The sequence below is a fragment of the Triticum aestivum genome, chromosome 4B, assembly GCF_018294505.1.
Source record: "Triticum aestivum cultivar Chinese Spring chromosome 4B, IWGSC CS RefSeq v2.1, whole genome shotgun sequence".
Classification (NCBI taxonomy): domain Eukaryota; kingdom Viridiplantae; phylum Streptophyta; class Magnoliopsida; order Poales; family Poaceae; genus Triticum; species Triticum aestivum.
This window is the reverse complement of record NC_057804.1, coordinates 641,429,858-641,447,207: the sequence shown is the minus strand read 5'-3', so window position 1 is coordinate 641,447,207 and position 17,350 is coordinate 641,429,858. Positions and strand designations below refer to the sequence as shown.

Below are 17,350 nucleotides of genomic sequence, written 5' to 3'. Positions count from 1 at the left end.
TTATTTAAGTGTAATAACAATGCTAATTGTTTTGTGCTATTTTTGCTAATTAAATACAGTTTTATATTATTACGTGTATGTATGCATGAAATTACTATACAATATTTGTGTAAATTATAATAGACTGCTAAAGTTACAATATTAAATATGTATTCACTGCATATTATAAAAAGTGCAATTTCACTGCAAAGTTGTGTGCATGTTTTTTTATTTTCTTTCCTCTGAAGAGTAATACGAATGTCACTAATTTACTCTCTCTTAAAAAACTTTAGTTGTTTTATTATGTTTAGTTCATAACTTATTTCCTATTTTTAAGGACGATACCAATGCCACTAATTCGTTCCTTGTTTAAAAACTTTGTTTTTATGTAAAATTCACTATTACTCCATAACCAAAAAGTGCAATTTACGTTAAATCATGTGCAAATTGTATTATTATCATTTTTACTTTTTTTCTTCTTAAAGGGTGTGCAAATTTTTCCGGTACCAATGCCGCTATACTTTATTTCTTCTTAGATTTTGTGTGTGTTTGTAAGTAAGTATACACACAAGTATGATATATCATGTGTGTAAATTATAGTAGAGAGCAAAAATTGCACTGTATATGCTTATTTTTTGCATATTACAATAGTGCAATTTCAAGGCATACTTGTGTGCAAGTTATTTTTAAATTTTCTTTCTTCTTAAAGGGTTTCATTTTTCCCTAGAAAAAACATTATTTCTTTTTCTAGTTTTTATATTTTATTTATTCTTAAAGGGTTTCATTCTTACATAGAAAACTTCATTATTTTGTTTTAGTTTTAGTTTTTGTATTTTTTTCTTAAAGGGTTTCATTATTCCATAGAAAACTTCATTATTTTGTTTTTGTTTTTATTTTCTTTCTTCTTAAAGGGTTTCATTCTTCCCTAGAAAACTTCGTTATTTCTTTTTCTAATATTTCATTGGTGACTTTTACATTTCATTTTTCTTTCTTTTTTAAGGGTAATACCAATTCCACTAATCCATCCCTTATTTGGAAACTTCTATTTTGTGTAAATTCCACAATTATATGGTTATTCTTGCATATTATAAAAAGCTCAATTTTTGTGTAAATTGTGTGCAAATTTTTACATTTGTTGTTTTAGATATTTTTTGATTTGTAAAGGGTAATATAAATGTCACTGATTCATTCTTCGTTCGAAAACATCATATTTTGTTTTTTGTTTGGTGTTTATTTCACTTTCTTTCTTCTTAAAGGGCAGTAGCATTGTCACTTATTCATTCGTTGAAATTTTATCATGACGTTGCGGAAAAAAAAGCGCAATTGAAGTGTAAATTGTCTGCAAAAGCGTATTTAAGTGTAATATATGCTTATTCTTTCATATTGTGAAAAAGCGCAATTTAAGTGTAAATTGTGTGCATATTTTATCACTATTAGTGTTTTAGCTTTGCGAGAGATTTATGCCAGACTTTTTCTCAGGTAATTGTCCCTAAATAACACTGCATTTAGACTGCAGGTATACTGTAGCAAATTGTGGGACAGAGATACTTTATTCTGGCCGCATCTGAACCGTCGCGGTCAAAAAAGAAATTTTTTACCTCGCACTCTGACTCCCTCTCTTATTAAATATCTATGCCATGCATGAATTCTCTCTATCATTTTTTTCACATGCATGCACGCATCACAAATCTTTCTCAGTAGCTCTCTCTCTCTCTCAAAGACATGCATGTCTGTGCACAGCAGGCAGCACCATCTCTCAGTCTCTCACGAGCGTGCTCTCTCTCTCGTTTTCTCGGGACACAGTCCAAATCTCACGGGCATAGTTGCGGCCCGTCTTATTAGGCTCTTTTGTGTGTGTGGCTGCGCATGTTCACACCTACACAAAAAAGTGACTGACTGAATGCAATTTTCAGTCGATTGATACCTAGCCGGTCCCTTTTGAAATAGTTGTAGGATGGAAAATATACTTTTCCCTTACCTTAATTGCAAGAGTATCAGTGGTGAGTACTGATCAAATAGTAAAATATGGCCCCTATCTAGTTGTACATTCGCAAGGCAGGCATAGAGACAATGGGGTGCCACATGGCCATGAGATGAATGTAACATGCCGGGAAAGAAATGGGAGAAATCGCTTGGCTCATGCAGCAGAAGCAGAGCATGCTCTGGATGAACAGAGTGGGCAGAGCAGAGGACTCTGTGCCAGCAACGGTTGGATCACTTCCCGATTACACGAGGTCGCTGCCTTTCTGGGCCTACGCGGGACTCATCTGTAAGCGTGCGTGCGTGCGTGCGTGAGTTTAAAAGAGCTGCTGTGCTGGCGAAAGGCGTGGTGGCCCTCTTCTTCCTCCTTGCTTGTTCGTGAACTCAGCATCGGAGCCTTGCTCATCTGAGCAATATTTTTTTTATCAAAGAAGGGTTTGCTCCTTCCGACTTTCATTACTGAAAACCACTGAGTTCTACAAGCGAGTTCAAACAGGAACGAAAAGATCGAAACGGAGCCAACACGGCCATACAGCATCCCTAACGGCCAACATAGGGCTAGCCACCCCATACAGCCCCAAGTTCACCAATAGCCACAGAGTTCAATCTGCCTTGATCACCATTACATCAAAGCAAAAGCAAAAGCAGCAAAAAGGAGCCAAGGATCCTGTCTACAGGAACAACAAACATCAGGTTCACCACTGCAGGAGAGTCTTCATTCCAATTTTGCTACATTGATCCTCCATCCCTGCTTGGCTGTGAACACTTCATTTGCTGCCTGTTCTAGCACCCTTGCTCCCAGCTCCAACGTTTTTCTTGACGACTCCTTTATCTGCATAATGGACCAGTCAGTTAACCACCTGCACATCAGTTTGACAATATATAAAGGATCATTTATCCTTTTATTTTCAAAGACAACCGCATTCCTGCTTTTCCAAATTGCCCAAAGCAGGGCTGAAATCCCCACCAGAACCAGTTTCTTATCATCTTTATTAAATTTCCTAATCCATTCCCCAAAACAGTCTTTTACATTTGATGGAACAGTTTTAAATCCACACACACATCTAACTAAACTCCATAACAATGAAGCAACCGAGCAAGAAAAAAATAAATGATCAATTGATTCATCTTTCCCACACAGAACACATCCTTTCCCACCCTTCCAGCCTTTCCTAAGCAGCACATCTCTAGTTAGGATGCTTTTTTTATTAATCAACCATAAAAACACTTTCAGTTTTGTAGGCACCTTGGTCTTCCATAAGTATTTCTGTGGGAATTTTATCCCAACAACTATCAGTTTTCTATATAAGGACCCCACAGAAAACTTATGATCAGCAGTGAGGGTCCAGAGAACTTTGTCTGCCCCTCCCTGCATTTGAATTTCCTCACATCTTTTTTTGAGACAGTTCCAAAGCCCCAAAGTCTCCCCATGCAAGGTCCTTCTAAATTTAAACACATGCCACCCTTTCTGTATGGCCTCTTCCACAGTAATGTTATGGTCAAAGCATATATCATATAGTCTAGGGTAAGCCTCCCTCAAAGGTTTATCATCAACCCATGAATCTTCCCAAAACCTAGTATTTCTCCCATCTCCCACTTTTTTCTTAACAAATTTGTAGAAAATTTCTTTAATTTTAAGCAAGTTAGCCCAACATTGGGAATCCCCAGGCTTCTTGCTGACTAGAGCCAAACAACCCCCTTTTCTATATTTTTCATCCAAAATATCCTGCCACAGACCTTTCTCATTCTCCATTTTCCAAAACCACTTAGCAAGAAGTGCAATATTCATTATTTCCAGATTCAGTATCCCTAAACCACTCATGTCTTTAGGCAGACAGCAATCTTTCCAATTCACTAGGTGGTATTTTTTGACATTCTCATCTTCTTGCCATACCAATCTAGATCTAAAAAAAAAATTAGCTTTCTTTATGATCCCTTTAGGCACAACATAGAAGGACATCATGAACAAAGGTATGTTAGTCAGGCAGGCTTGCACCAAGGTAATTCTTCCTGCAATGGATCCCAGTAACTTCCCCTGCCAGCATCCACATCTTTCTTCAATTTTGTCAGTCACACACCCCCAGTGTGTGTTCCTAATTCTGTTCTCAGATACAGGCATCCCCAGGTATTTTATGGGCAAGTCCCCCATCTTACATGTTAGTATTTCTTGATAAGTCAATTGCTTCTCTCTAGCCTTGCCAAATAACAGCAGTTCACTTTTATGAAAAATTATTTTTAGCCCAGACATTTGTTCAAAAGCCCCTAGTATGAGTTTAAGATTTTTCACACTTTCTATCTCATCTTTGATCAAGAATATAGTATCATCAACATATTGCAACATATTAATCCCTTTTCCTCCATTATTGTTTAACACCCCTTTAACCAAATCATACTTCAGGGCATTACTCATTATAAAGGCTAGGGCATCAGTAGCAATGTCAAACAACAGGGGGGACATGGCATCTCCTTGCCTCAATCCTTTAAAGGTTTTAAAATACGGGCCAATTTCATCATTCACTTTAATTCCAACATGTCCCCCTCTCATTGTTTCCATCACCCAGTCACACCATTTATTAGGAAACCCTTTCATTTTCAGCATCTGTATCACAAAGGGCCATTTTATTTTGTCATATGCTTTCTCAAAATCCACTTTAAAAACTAGGGCATCTTCTTTGTTCTTATGAAAGGAGTTCAAGGCCTCATGCAAAATCACAATTCCCTCCATTATATATCTGCCCTTAATAAAGGTAGTTTGGGTTCTGGAGATCACAGGGGCCACACATTTAGCCAATCTATTCATCAGAATTTTAGTGATGATTTTAAAACTAACATTCAGCAAGCAAATGGGCCTAAACTTCTGAATTTGTTTAGCATCATTAGTTTTTGGGATTAAAGTAATTATGCCATAATTGAGTCTGGCAATATTAATTTCTCCTTTTGCAAAAGCATCTACTAGGGTTTTCAAATCCCACTTAACCACTTCCCAAAAATCTTGGAAAAATCAGCAGGGAACCCATCAGGGCTAGGGCTTTTATTCCTTTTCATCCCAAAGACCACTTGATGGATTTCATTCAGGGAGAAAGGTGTCAAAAGCTCCTGTCTCTCTTGTGCATTAATTTTATCCATCTCCATCTCTCTCAACGAGATACTAGATTCTTCAGGATGTCCAAATAATTCTTTATAGAATTTGGTAATATATTCCATTAACTTCTCATCTCCCTCTATAATCCCTTCTTCCTGTTCCAGGGAAACAATTTTGTTTTTTCTCCTCCTCCCATTCACCTTAGCATGATAATATCTAGTATTTCTGTCTCCATCTTTAATCTCTGAATCTTTTTATCTTTGCATCCATTTCATATCCTCTTGTAACATTACTCTTTTCAATTGGGCTCTAAGCTCTTTCTGTTCATTTCTATCCACCACACTTAAACCCATGATCTCAGCTCTCTTATCTAAATCATCAAGCTCCTTTATTATTTCCATTTTAATTTTCCTGTACCAAGCATCTATATTTCTATTCCACCCTTTAGCTTTTTTCCTAAGTCTTCTCAACCTTGATTGCCATCTATCCAAAATGTCCCCAGAGTATCTCTCATTCCAGGTATTGTATACCAGCTCTCTAAAACCCTCTCTCAGCAGCCAAGCATTTTCATATCTAAAAATGTATTTATGATTATGAGCTTCCCCTGTATCCAGGAATAAAGGGGTATGATCAGAAATCTCTCTAGCAAAGGCTTGCAGTATGGTTAATGGATACTTTTCCTCCCAAGCTGGGCACATCAACACTCTTTCTAATTTTTCAAAAGTAGGGTCCTCCTGATTATTATCCCATGTGTATTTCCTCCCATTCAGAGGTAGTTCCCTCAGCCATGCTTGTTCAATAATAGCATTAAACATAAAGGACCATTGTTCATTAAACATAGGTTTGTTTTTCTCCTTCCCATTTCTGATAATGTTAAAATCTCCCCCCACCAAGCAAGGCAGAGGATTATCATGATATAATCTTGCCAATTCAGCAAGAAAACTGGCTTTTCATTCCTTCTGCGCATCCCCATAAACAGTGACTAAATTCCAGTGCATTTTGATATTTTTATCAAATACTAACATTCTCAAGAAATATTGTCCCTTTTCAATGTTTTCAACATTAAACATATCTTTGTTGACCCCACCAGGATCCCCCCTGACATGCCTCTGGGTGGGTTCCAGCTCCATTGGAAATTTCTCCCTCCACACAAATTGTGTAACTCATTTTTTGTGAAGTCTTGCTTTATGGTCTCAGAGAGTCCAATAAAATCTAGCTTCTGATCCATAATCATTTCTCTAATGTATCTTTTTTTGTGATCCTGACCTATACCCCTAACATTCCAAAACCCCCCCTCATTTCTATGTTGTATCAAACAAATTTATATCTGATGCAAATACAGTAAGAACTCTCAACTAAAATCTCTTATTTTTTTCCTCCTTCGAAGGACTCCAATCCCAACAGATTGCTTCACACAGTCAAGTGCTGGTGAGCTTTTCCTACCACTTTTCCCCCCTGAGAACATTCCCCTCAGTTTTTTAATCTGTTGTTCCTCAATATCCACATCAGAATGTTCATAGTCTGAACATAATTCCTCAAGTGTTATGTCTCCAATATTAATATATACTGGGACATCTTTTTTAAATTTTTCTTCCTCCTCACATTCTTCTTCTGCTTTACCATTCTCTTCTCTTTTAATATTCTATAAGTATAGCTCTCTTCTAGCTATTTCCATCTTGTTAATGATATCTATGTTTTTATCAATCATCTCTATTGAGCAACCCAAATCAATCCCCACCAAAGAACTAATATGTAGTAAAGAAGCATCAGCAATAACCAGATCATGGTTCTTACCATAATTGTCCCTCTCCTCAGCTCTGCTTTTAGCCATGTCTTCAATTTTCTTGTCTTCCTTCCCTTTGTTCCTAAGACTTCTCTTGATTTCAACATCTTTATCCTCCCCTTCTTTATCCAAGATCTCACTCCCATGTATTTCAGCCATTTTCTCCCCCAAAATCCCAATAGATTCCTGGCTAGCATTATAGTCAGTGGGCTCATTATATTTCCCGGAATCTGTATCTTCCTTTTTCTGTTGAGTCTCTTTCTCATAAGCTTCAAGGTCCATATTTGCTAATTCCATTTCATATTCCTCTCTATTGGCAGCCTCTTGTGCCAATTTCTAGTTTTCTTTTAGTTGTTTTTTACTTATCTCCTGCAACTCTGTCTGAATCCTCTCTAATTCTCTGATTCTGTTTTCATTTTTTTCCCATAATGCATTGTTTCTGATCTTGTCTTCCTCCAAAGTTTTTATTTTACTGAACATAATTTCACTTTCTTTTTGCCATTTTCTTCTCTCCACAGTCATCTCACTTTGCCATTGCATCATGTTTTCTTCCATCTGAGATTTCATCCTTTCAATTCTTCCATCAATCTCCTCACTCTGTTTCAGGGATAAGCATCCCAAAGAAACCCCTCTATGTTCATTATCCTCCATTTTGGTCCTCTTCCTGTTGTCAATCTCTTCCTCTCCCATTTCTGAGAAATTATTACTGTCATTCTTCCTCTTCTCTTCCTTGTACCAGCCAATTTCCACCACCTTCTTAGCTTCCACCCCAATTCTGAACATAAGAAGATCAGGTGAAGTGATTTCCACTTGAGTTGGTATTTTCTCCACATCCCTAATTCCACACTTAGCTCTAATTTTCTCCTCATTTATAGTATCCATATCAATCTCCAAAACAGGTCCAACTGCAGCAGCCACCTCACAAACACCCAAAAAATGCCTGAAACAATCTGGTACTTTGGTCAGCTTGACCTAAATGGTATGCATCTTTCCAACAGCCTGATGGTCAAGAGACTAGGGTTGAACCTTGATCACCACCCCTGTCCCCAGTAGTTTGAAGTCACTAAACTTGGCCAACTCCACCAACTTTGCCTTATTGGGAAATCTCATCATGTATCCATTCTTTCCAAATTCCCTCACTCTCCATTGCCACCCCAGTCAAACATTTCTCCCATAGCCTTCACAAGCTTAGTCTCATTGATAATCCCTTCTCTTATGATCACCACCCCCAAAGGATTGGTATGCTCTGCAATCAGAACATCCTTGTAGCTCTGTACCAAAAGAATTCCCAATCCTTTTGCTGCATAAACATATTTTGGGACTGGTTTAATCTATTTCAGCAAGTTGCACTCCCCAGTAATATGATTCTCTCTGCCACAGATCAAGCAATGTCCCACCCTGCAGTCCTTAGTGGTGTGTCTAGGATCTTTACATTTACCACATACCTGTTTATTAAACCTGTCAAATTTTTTCTTGTTTTCCTCATACCCTTGCTGCCAATTACTTCTACCTCCTTGCTTCTTCATTTCCAGTCCAGCTCCTTGTTCAGCCACCTTGTCAACTCTTTGTTGTCCATCAGGTCCTCCCTCCTCTTTCCTTTGACTTTCTTTCCCAAGCAGATTACCAATTCGATTTCCAACCATCCCTTCCATCTGGTGTTCTCACTGTTCTGCATCCCCTGCACCAACTGAGAGAGCAGCGAAGTTAAGAGCAATTGCTGCTGCTGTTGATCTGGCTGGGATATCTGATTGTTGCTCCTCTCCTTTTCCAGCACAGCACCTTCTACTTCACCATAGGCCATCCTCGCTATCTCTCCCCCTTCATCTCTCTTCCCTGCCTTAGCTTGCCACACCAAATTCTCTTCATTCCTCTCTGATCTAGGGTCTTCATCCTCTGAATCTCTGCCCATTCCATTCGCAGGACCAAAACAGCTACCTCCTCTTCCAAAAACCCCAGATCCCCCTGGAAAGGCATGCCTCCCTCCATTCCATCTCCCTTCCTTCTCAGTATTGTTAAATCTTCCTCCTATATTTCCATTCCCTCCCCCTCTATTGAATCTCTAAGCTCCAAATCCTCTGCCAAAATTTCCTGACATAGTTTCTTCTTGTGGCGGCGAGGGGAGGAGAGGAGGAAACCCTAAAGAATGGGGTTGCTTCCCAGCCTTCTCCACTCCCTCCTTTATATCCCCCACTGCTCTGTCCCTTTGTTGGGTTGGGCCGGGCTCCAACTCATCAGGCCTCCACCACCGCTGGCCCACCTCCACATCTGTGTTTAAATCCCTCCCAACTGAGCCCCCAAAAATCATTAGGGGTCTCACTTCTTTTTCATTACCAGATTCCTCTAACTTTCCCCCTTTTGCATCTAAATAATTTGCAATTGGGGTACTTTGTAACTCAATTTCCCCAAAATCCACATCCTCTTCCCCAAATAAAGGGATTATGGGATGAGCATTATTTTTTTCCATATGTTTTTGAACAATTTTAGAATCTACACCAATCCCATGAGTCATATTGCTCAACCTTCCATCCTTATTTCTATCCCCAAATCCCCCATGTTCTGGACTAATGGCCGCATAAGAATTCAATCCAAAACCCTTACACCTCGTTTGGAAGTTGATATTAGGCCTCAATATTGGATATTGGCATTGGTCTGACCCGAATATTGTTGTTTAGATGGATGTGGTATTCGCGATTGGAAACCAACCTGAATATTCGGAGCCTCCATGCTCGATATTGCTTGCCCTTCTGCAATTTGGAGCCTCCACCCTTGATATTGCCTTGACATTCGCTAGCGAGAGCCCCTCCCCACCAAACATACCCCTTCGTCCCCGCTCGAGGAAAAGAAAGAAGCACAGGCGGCGGGGCGATTCAGGAGCTGCAACGGTGGCGCGATTCAGGGCTCCAACGGCAGCGCAGGTGAGTTCCCTCCTCCTCCTCCTTCTCTATCCCCAGCGAGGCTCCGGTCATCCCCATCCTTCTCCCTCCCCGCGCCAATCCTGCTGTCTCCCCTGCCATCCCGACAGAGGTGCTCCCTCTCCCCGCGGCGGCGGCGGCTGTCTCTTGTGTGCCATGGCAAGAGCCCCTCTCGCCCTCCCCTCCCAATCAGTGCTTGAACCCCATCTGGAACGCCCCCTCATTCCCTCTCCCCTCGGGCCAGAACCCTAATTCTTTTTCTCCGATCTGATTTTTCTCTGCTTCTTGCAGCCTTGCAGGTCACTATGTGGGTGTATGGATCCTTCTCAGCAGCCCGATCCAAAGTGCTACTGCTATATAAGTGTTGATGTTCATGTATAAGTGCAGTTGTTTTTGTACAAGTGCTGATGTGTACAGTGCTGCTGCATACATGATTCTGATGTATAAATGTTGTTTTTTGTAAGTGCTGCTATTGTACTCTTTATATACAATTATTCAGAAAAATGTTCACATATTGCATATAATTTAGTTTTAAACATTACATCAAAGTACAATGTTCATCCTATCACAAATGAGCAATTCCAATGTAGAGAATGACCATCCAAACGAGGTTCAGAATTGAGCCTCTCATGCGAATTCCAAGTGTCAATTCTCTGCACATCCAAACAACAGAATTCGATTTCAATGTAATATCAAAGTCTGGGGAGATTTGATATTGGGCCAATGCAATTCCATGGCCCTGAATATCAACATCCAACACAGAGCATTATCCTTTTGAGATTTCAGCCCTCTCCTAATTTTGTTTCTGTTGCCAGGCCTAAATCTCCCAAACAAACAACCACAATTGGTATCATCTACTTCAATTGGAGTAGTAGACACCAAGTATTTTGCAGCTGTCAACGTACCTAGATCGAAGATGAGGGCCTCCCCCTCCCCCTCCTCCTCAGAGTCCTCACCAGCCAGCAACCAGAAATGATTGCCAGCCGGCGAGCACCCTACTGGCGGCGGCAGAGAGCGAGGAGGCGAGGCAAACGCCTCTGGAACCGCGGGGAACGGCGAGGGAGTGAGGTTGGGGTCAGAGGAACCCTGGCCCTCCACCGCAGCAGCACTGCCGCTTCCTCCTCCATCTCCTCGAGCTCCGTGTCCTCCTCGATCTGGATTGGTAGCCACCTGGATCCGGGGGCAGGAATCCCCATCACCACCTCCTGCGGCGGCTCCTGTTGCGCCGGAGGCGGCGCCCTCAGCTGGATCAGGCGGTAGCAGAGGGAACGGAACACCTTCCACTTCTCCCTCTGCTCCGGGACCAGTGACTCCGCCTCGAGCATCGCCCATAGGAGCACCCCCATCGCCGGCTGGCGGTCGTAGTTGGGGAAGCACCTGAGAATCTCCTCCCCGCGCAGCTTGTCCCGCACCACCTCTGACGCGATGTTGAGCGACTTCGACATCGGGAACCATCGGTCGATCTCCTTCAGCCGCCCCATCAGAATCTCGTCGCCGTCGGACAGCGCCCACATCTGCTGTTCCATCGTCGTCATCGAACCCTAGCTATGGCAACGGCGTAGGGCGGTGGTTCTCACGAGCGAGATTTGTGAGGTGTGGGGAGGGAGAGAGCCAAGGCGTCGGTCTAATAACCCCCCTCCTGCCCCCCCCGCTCGCCATTACTCACCTCGAAATTCACCCCCGCCTCGCCCCACCGGTCAGCCGCCGCAATTTTTGCAACGTGGCATGGGAACACCACCTCCTGGCCCACCCGCCACGCCGCATCGCCCTCGCCACTGCTTGCATCCACCACCACTCCCTCGTTGTCGAGGAGTTCCACCCGCTGCCCTCGCCGGCGAACGTGGCCGTGGTGAGGCACCGGCACCGCCACGCAAAAGTTCGGCACGAACATGCAAGGGAGACGTGACGGAGACTCTTGCATCGTGCTCCCTTTATGTCTTGGTAGTGAGTAAGCAAAGCTATGTAACATTTATGTCTTTGGCGGTAGGTTGTATAATCCTCTCATCTGAGCAATAGACCATGGATGTGTGAGATTAGCCCGCAATCATAGCCTGGGCTAGCTTTGCTTGTTACTCCAATGCAGGGTGTCGTTGCTGGCCTCGTCATCATGCTTGGTGTTCTCGCCGGGTTTCGGCTAGGCAAGACGACGAGAGTTGTGCCGGCGGTTACGTGCTCGGGGACTCGTCACTGGACGTGGGCAACAACAACTACCTGCCGGGGAACAGTGTCCCAAGGGCCAACAAGCCCTTCCATGGCGTCGACTTACCTGGACTCGGGGGGCCAAGGCCCACCGAAAGGTTCAGCAATGGCTACAATGTGGTCGACTTCATTGGTACACCAGTCAATCGATCATATCATTTGTTGGTAGAAAATGATGATGTGTTAGTTGGTGATGTTACTCATGGGTGCAGCAAGGAATTTGGGGTTCGATAGGAGCCCTCCGGCTTATCTGTCGCTAAAAGCTCATCGTCATCTGATCGGCACTGCTCTGCTTAGAGGAGTAAGCTATGCTTCTGCAGGAGCTGGGATTCTCGATTCAACGGTAAGTACCACTGTACAAGTAAAGTCGAGCCCCCCCCCCCCCCGAAGATCCAGATCGAGAGATACATTTTTCATTTGAAAATTGTTAGTGTTTTATATGATTTGGTCCATGCGTGTGGCCGGGCCGGATGCAGATCGCCGGAAACAACATCCCGTTGTCGAAGCAGGTCGAATACTTCCATTCGACAAGAGCGGCGATGGAGGCCAACCTGGGCTCCGGCGTGGTCAGCGACCTGCTCGAAGACTCCTTCTTCCTCATCAGCATCGGTAGAAACGACCTGATACAGTTCGCGATGGCGCAGAAGGCCAAGAACAAGACGGCGACACAGAGCGACGTCACCGCGCTCTACGGCAGCCTCGTCTCCAATTACTCCGCCACCATAATGGTAACTAATTAAGAATGCGCGGGCATTTATTTTCCCACTCCTTCAAAGAGCAAGCTGCACGATGTCCTCGTATTAGACGCATGCATGCAAGTTTATCATGGCTCTTACTTTCAAGGGAAAACTTTGTTTTTGCCAATCTAGTTTTTGCCAACTTCACTTATGCCACTCTAGAATTCAACATCTCACTTCTGCCACTCTTAGATTTTAACAATATATCACAAATGCCATTCCGTTACACATCTGCGAGTTGACTGTTTACTCTAGCCAGTTTACCAAGAAAAGACCTGTCAGTATTTGCAAAAAGGACATTAGTTGCCCTTACTGACTTGTGGGGCCGCTTTGCAAGTGACCCATACACAAAACTCTACACACACACACACACATGACCCACACCCGTCCCGATTCCAATCCCCATCCAATGACCTAGCCGCATCCATCCAAGCCGCCGCGTCCGCATGCCCCGGCGCGCCGCCGCCGCATCCACACCCTGCCGTCCGCCGCCGCATCCACGTCCCCTCCAACCCCTCTGCGACGCCCTGAGCTTGCCTCGCCGACACAACCCGCATCCATGGTCTCTTCGAGGGGACCTGCTCTGGAATCGCCAATGCTTCACGCATCTGCAGCCTCCCCTCCGCGGCTCCCTTCTTCGGCCTCCCTCCCCGACGCGGTCCACATCGGCGACCCCCCTTCCTCCCCCTTCAGCGGCTCACACGGAATGGAGGGAGTCGCGCCGCCGGCCATGGCGGCAGGGGCATCCCTCCCCGATGCGGTCCACATCGGCGACCTCCCTCCCCCCTTCAGCGGCTCACACGGGATGGAGGGAGTGGCATCGCCGGCCATGGTGGCAGGGGCCTCCCTCCCTGACATGATCCACATCGGCGACCTCCCTTCCTCCCTCTTCAGCGGCTCACACGAGATGGAGGGAGTCGCGCCGCCGGCCATGGCGGCAGGGGCGGCTCAGAGGACCTCAAACCTACTGGTTCCTCTCCCTGATGGGCAAGTGTTCAATTCCTCAAATACCTGATGTGTAGCATTTGATTTGTTAGAAACAATTTTCTTGTTGTGCTCCTGTTACTCATTGGAGTTTGATTTGTTCATGGAGCATATCTGATGGTTTGTCTATTGTACACATGCCCTGGTTCATTAGTGCATAATTAGACCAATTAGGGATTCGTGAATGAAGCAACTAGTTTAATAATTCCTATGAGATGCAAGAAGATAGTTCATTTGTTTTTTATGGAAGTTTCTAGTAGGGGATATTGCAAGCAGAGTTCCTCTAAAATAGATTGCAAGATGCTAGTCTGGTCATGGCATTGGTACATATATGGCATACATACATGCTGATTGCTTAGTGTAGCACTAGATAATGGAACAATGCGGAAAATATATATTATTTTGATCAGTTTTTTCCATGTCATATATGTTGATGGCTTAGCTAGCTAGGCTAATTCCACACTTTTTTATGTCCAATTTGTGTCAATGTAGGTCAGAGCTGCCACCTTATAAGCTGATTGTGACATACGGGGCGCGTTCTTACAAGAATTACAAGGGCGACCAGTGCATGGTGTCTTCTTGGAGCTGGGACATTCGTGTAGAGAGGCAGACCAGTTATGATCAACTTGTGGGGCTGATGCAGAGTAAATATCCATGGGGAAATGATGAGGGTGTTGTGTTTTCAAAGTGGAATAGTAGCAACCAATATTTTGTGCTAGTTCGCAATGATGAAGATGTGGTCAGCATGTATGATGAGAATGAGGAAGACAAGATTATTAAGATACTTGTTCAGTTCTGCAAGAATGGTGAGGAGGAGAAGTTTGCTCAGAGTTTGCTTCAACCAATCCGACCTTCTCCAGGAAAGGAAGTGCCCAAGCTCATAGTGGAAGATTTAACTCAGAAATCTGAATATGAGTATGAGATACCCGAGGAGAACTTGACAAGGCAAGAAAAATCTAAAGAGGGCTATGAAGGAGAGGATCACGTTGGAATAGATGAGGAGGACCAGTACCTTGATGGCGACGAGCAGGAAAATGGAGGTGGGCAAGCCAAAGATGCTGACCATAAGGCAACCGAAGATGTTTCCCAAGATGTCGAGGAGGATAGTGATGAGCATGAAGAGGATAGTGATGATCATGACGAGGATAGTGATGGGGATCCAAGTATGACTAGCATTGCTTTGAAGAAACGGTTGCTTGAGAAATACCATGTCGATATCGATTATCAAAGAGTGCTTGCAGGTAGGCGCATAGCCTTGGACCAGATATTTGGCAAGTGGGAGGACAGTTTTGAGTGCTTGCACAACTGGCAGGCTGAGGTGCTTAGGAAGTGCCCAACAAGTATTGTAGTGATAAATCACAAAGAGATCGAAGGGCAGCAACGCTTCACAAGGGCATTTGTCTATTTTAGAGCTTGCATTGATGAATTTCTGTTAGGATGTAGACCTTACTTGAGTGTTGATGCCACTGCCTTGAATGGGAAATGGAAAGGACAGCTTGCGGTTGCTTGTGGTGTTGATGGACACAATTGGTTGTATCCAGTGGCTTATGTTGTATTTGATTCAGAGACTAAAGAGAACTAGGATTGGTTCATGGAGAATCTCAAATCAGCTATTGGCACACCAGAAGGCTTAGTCATATGCACAGATGCATGCAAAAGGGTTGGAAACAGCAGTGCATACTGTATTCCCAACTGCTGAACATAGGGAATGCTTTAGACACATGATAATGAACTTCAGAAAGAAATTTCATGGCAAGGTTTTTGAAGAAAATCTATGGCCAGCAGCATACACATATTCTCCTGCAAAGCACAATCACCATATGGACAAAATTATGGAAGCCAATCCGGAAGCTATCGCATACCTTGATGAGTGGCATTCTAATTTGTGGAGCAGAAGTAAGTTCTCTACAACATGCAAATGTGACTATGTCATGAACAACATAGCTGAGTCATTTAATTCGATGATTGAGAAATTGAAGGGGTTCCCTGTTCTTGAATTATTAGACTCTTTGAGAGAATGGCTAATGGTCAGATTTGAAACAAGAGCTAAAATAGCGAGAAAATTTGTACGTGGACTTCTAAAAATTCTGCCAAGGATCACCAACATGATGAACAATAGATCAAGGGGGATAGTGTTAGTTGGGATCTCTAGAAGTGATGACTTGAAAGCGAAGGTCACTATAAAGATCCATGGCTATAATTGGAAGCACTGTGTAGATTTGGAGAAGTGGGAATGTACTTGTAGACGTTGGCAAGTAACTGGACAACCTTGCCTAGATGCCATTGCATTCATCACAAGTATTAGAGGAGGTCGAGAGATAGATGACTACGTGCATGAGTACTACTCTGTGAAATCATTCAACAATGCGTATGTAAAAAATGTGCCCACCATGACCGATAAGAAGCAATGGCCAATGGTCGATGTTGGGTTCAAATTGCACCCTCCTGTGTTGAAAAAGGCTACTGGTAGACCTAGGACACAAAGGATAAAGTCAGCCTTTGAGAGCATATCGAAGAGAAGACACAAGTGCAAAGAATGCAAAGAATTTGGGCATATGCTGAAGACATGTCCAATACTTCATCCTGAACGCAAGCGAAACAGGTAATTGCTAGCAAAGAATTATATATATGCATGTGAACTTGTTGTTCAGATTTTTGGTGGTCCATATGCTTGTGAACCTTGCTGAGTTAAATCTGCTGATCTAGGATAGTACATATGCATGTGAACCTGCTATACAAATCTAAATGCAATGAAATGTATAGTCTTAACTTAATTCTCTATGTGAAAACTGCTAGGAAACGAAAAAATGTTGAGCCTCAAGACATAGAAGACATAGAATCCAATGCCATAGATGCTTAAACTCTCGGCACCAGCAGGTAAACATTCTTGTTTTGCTTCAAACAGTCCATAGTGGTCTAATTTTTCCTATTGCAAATCTGCATTTCAACACTCTTGTTTTCATTCATTCTCAGTTCTAAAAAGCCGAGAAAGGGAGGTGGTAAAAGGGCAACGCCTATCCCACTTTCTGAAGCATCTAAGAAGACTTCTGCTACACATGATAGTCCCGCAAAGAACACAAGAATCAAACAGTGTCCTCCGTCGAAGAGCACAAGAAGCAGAAAGAAGTTGTGAACCTTCCTGTGCAACTACATGTTATTGTGGAGCACTATGCATATGGAACCTTGCTGTGTAGTTGTGTACCTGATGCAATTGTAGGTTATTTTGTGGAGCACCATGCATATCTGAGCCTTGTTGTGTAGATGCAACTACATGTTATTTTGTGGAGCACCATGCCTTGCTGTGTACTATGTTCAGCTTGTCATGTGGCTAGACCTTGCTGTACTTTGCTCAACTTGTGTGGAGCTTGCCTTTTGGGTGGTCAATATGCATGCGAACCTTGCTGTTTAGACTAGATGATCGATTTGTACTCCTATGAAGTAATTTGTTGGTATTTATAATGGCCTAACCTCTTTACTATGCTACTGGCCATGATGTTATTATTGCGCTTACTTCTGATCAAACAGTGTATTTATGTGTAATTATGTGCACTGTTATATAAATAGGTCATGCCAAAATTTGTAACACATCAGCTTAGTGTATTTAGATGCTCTCATGGCAAAAGTAATATTTGGCAAAAACGGGAGTGGCAAAAGCAAAACAAAAAACCGAGGGCAATATGGTCTTTTTCCTGCT

The 17,350-nt window shown here is 43.1% G+C and overlaps 1 protein-coding gene and 1 pseudogene across 1 annotated transcript; both read left to right on the top strand.

The window, feature by feature from the left end:
• The first annotated feature begins 11,813 nt into the window (after window positions 1–11,813).
• Window positions 11,814–12,675, top strand: LOC123090319 (GDSL esterase/lipase At5g55050-like; annotated as a pseudogene).
• Window positions 12,676–13,066: 391 nt separating this feature from the next.
• Window positions 13,067–17,130, top strand: LOC123093785 (uncharacterized). The gene is made up of 4 exons (XM_044515838.1): window positions 13,067–13,659; window positions 14,149–16,258; window positions 16,453–16,533; window positions 16,630–17,130. Exons 1-2 carry the CDS (start codon window positions 13,232–13,234, stop codon window positions 15,236–15,238), a joined length of 1,518 nt encoding a protein of 505 aa, XP_044371773.1. The 5' UTR covers window positions 13,067–13,231; the 3' UTR covers window positions 15,239–16,258; window positions 16,453–16,533; window positions 16,630–17,130.
• Window positions 17,131–17,350: the final 220 nt, after the last annotated feature.

Bases quoted from the DNA above. Each gene is read 5' to 3' on its own strand.
- LOC123093785 (XM_044515838.1), top strand. From the start codon at position 13,232: ATGGTCTCTTCGAGGGGACCTGCTCTGGAATCGCCAATGCTTCACGCA. The intron at 13,660-14,148 runs GCAAGTGTTCAA...GTGTCAATGTAG, and splicing joins CTGGTTCCTCTCCCTGATGG to GTCAGAGCTGCCACCTTATA.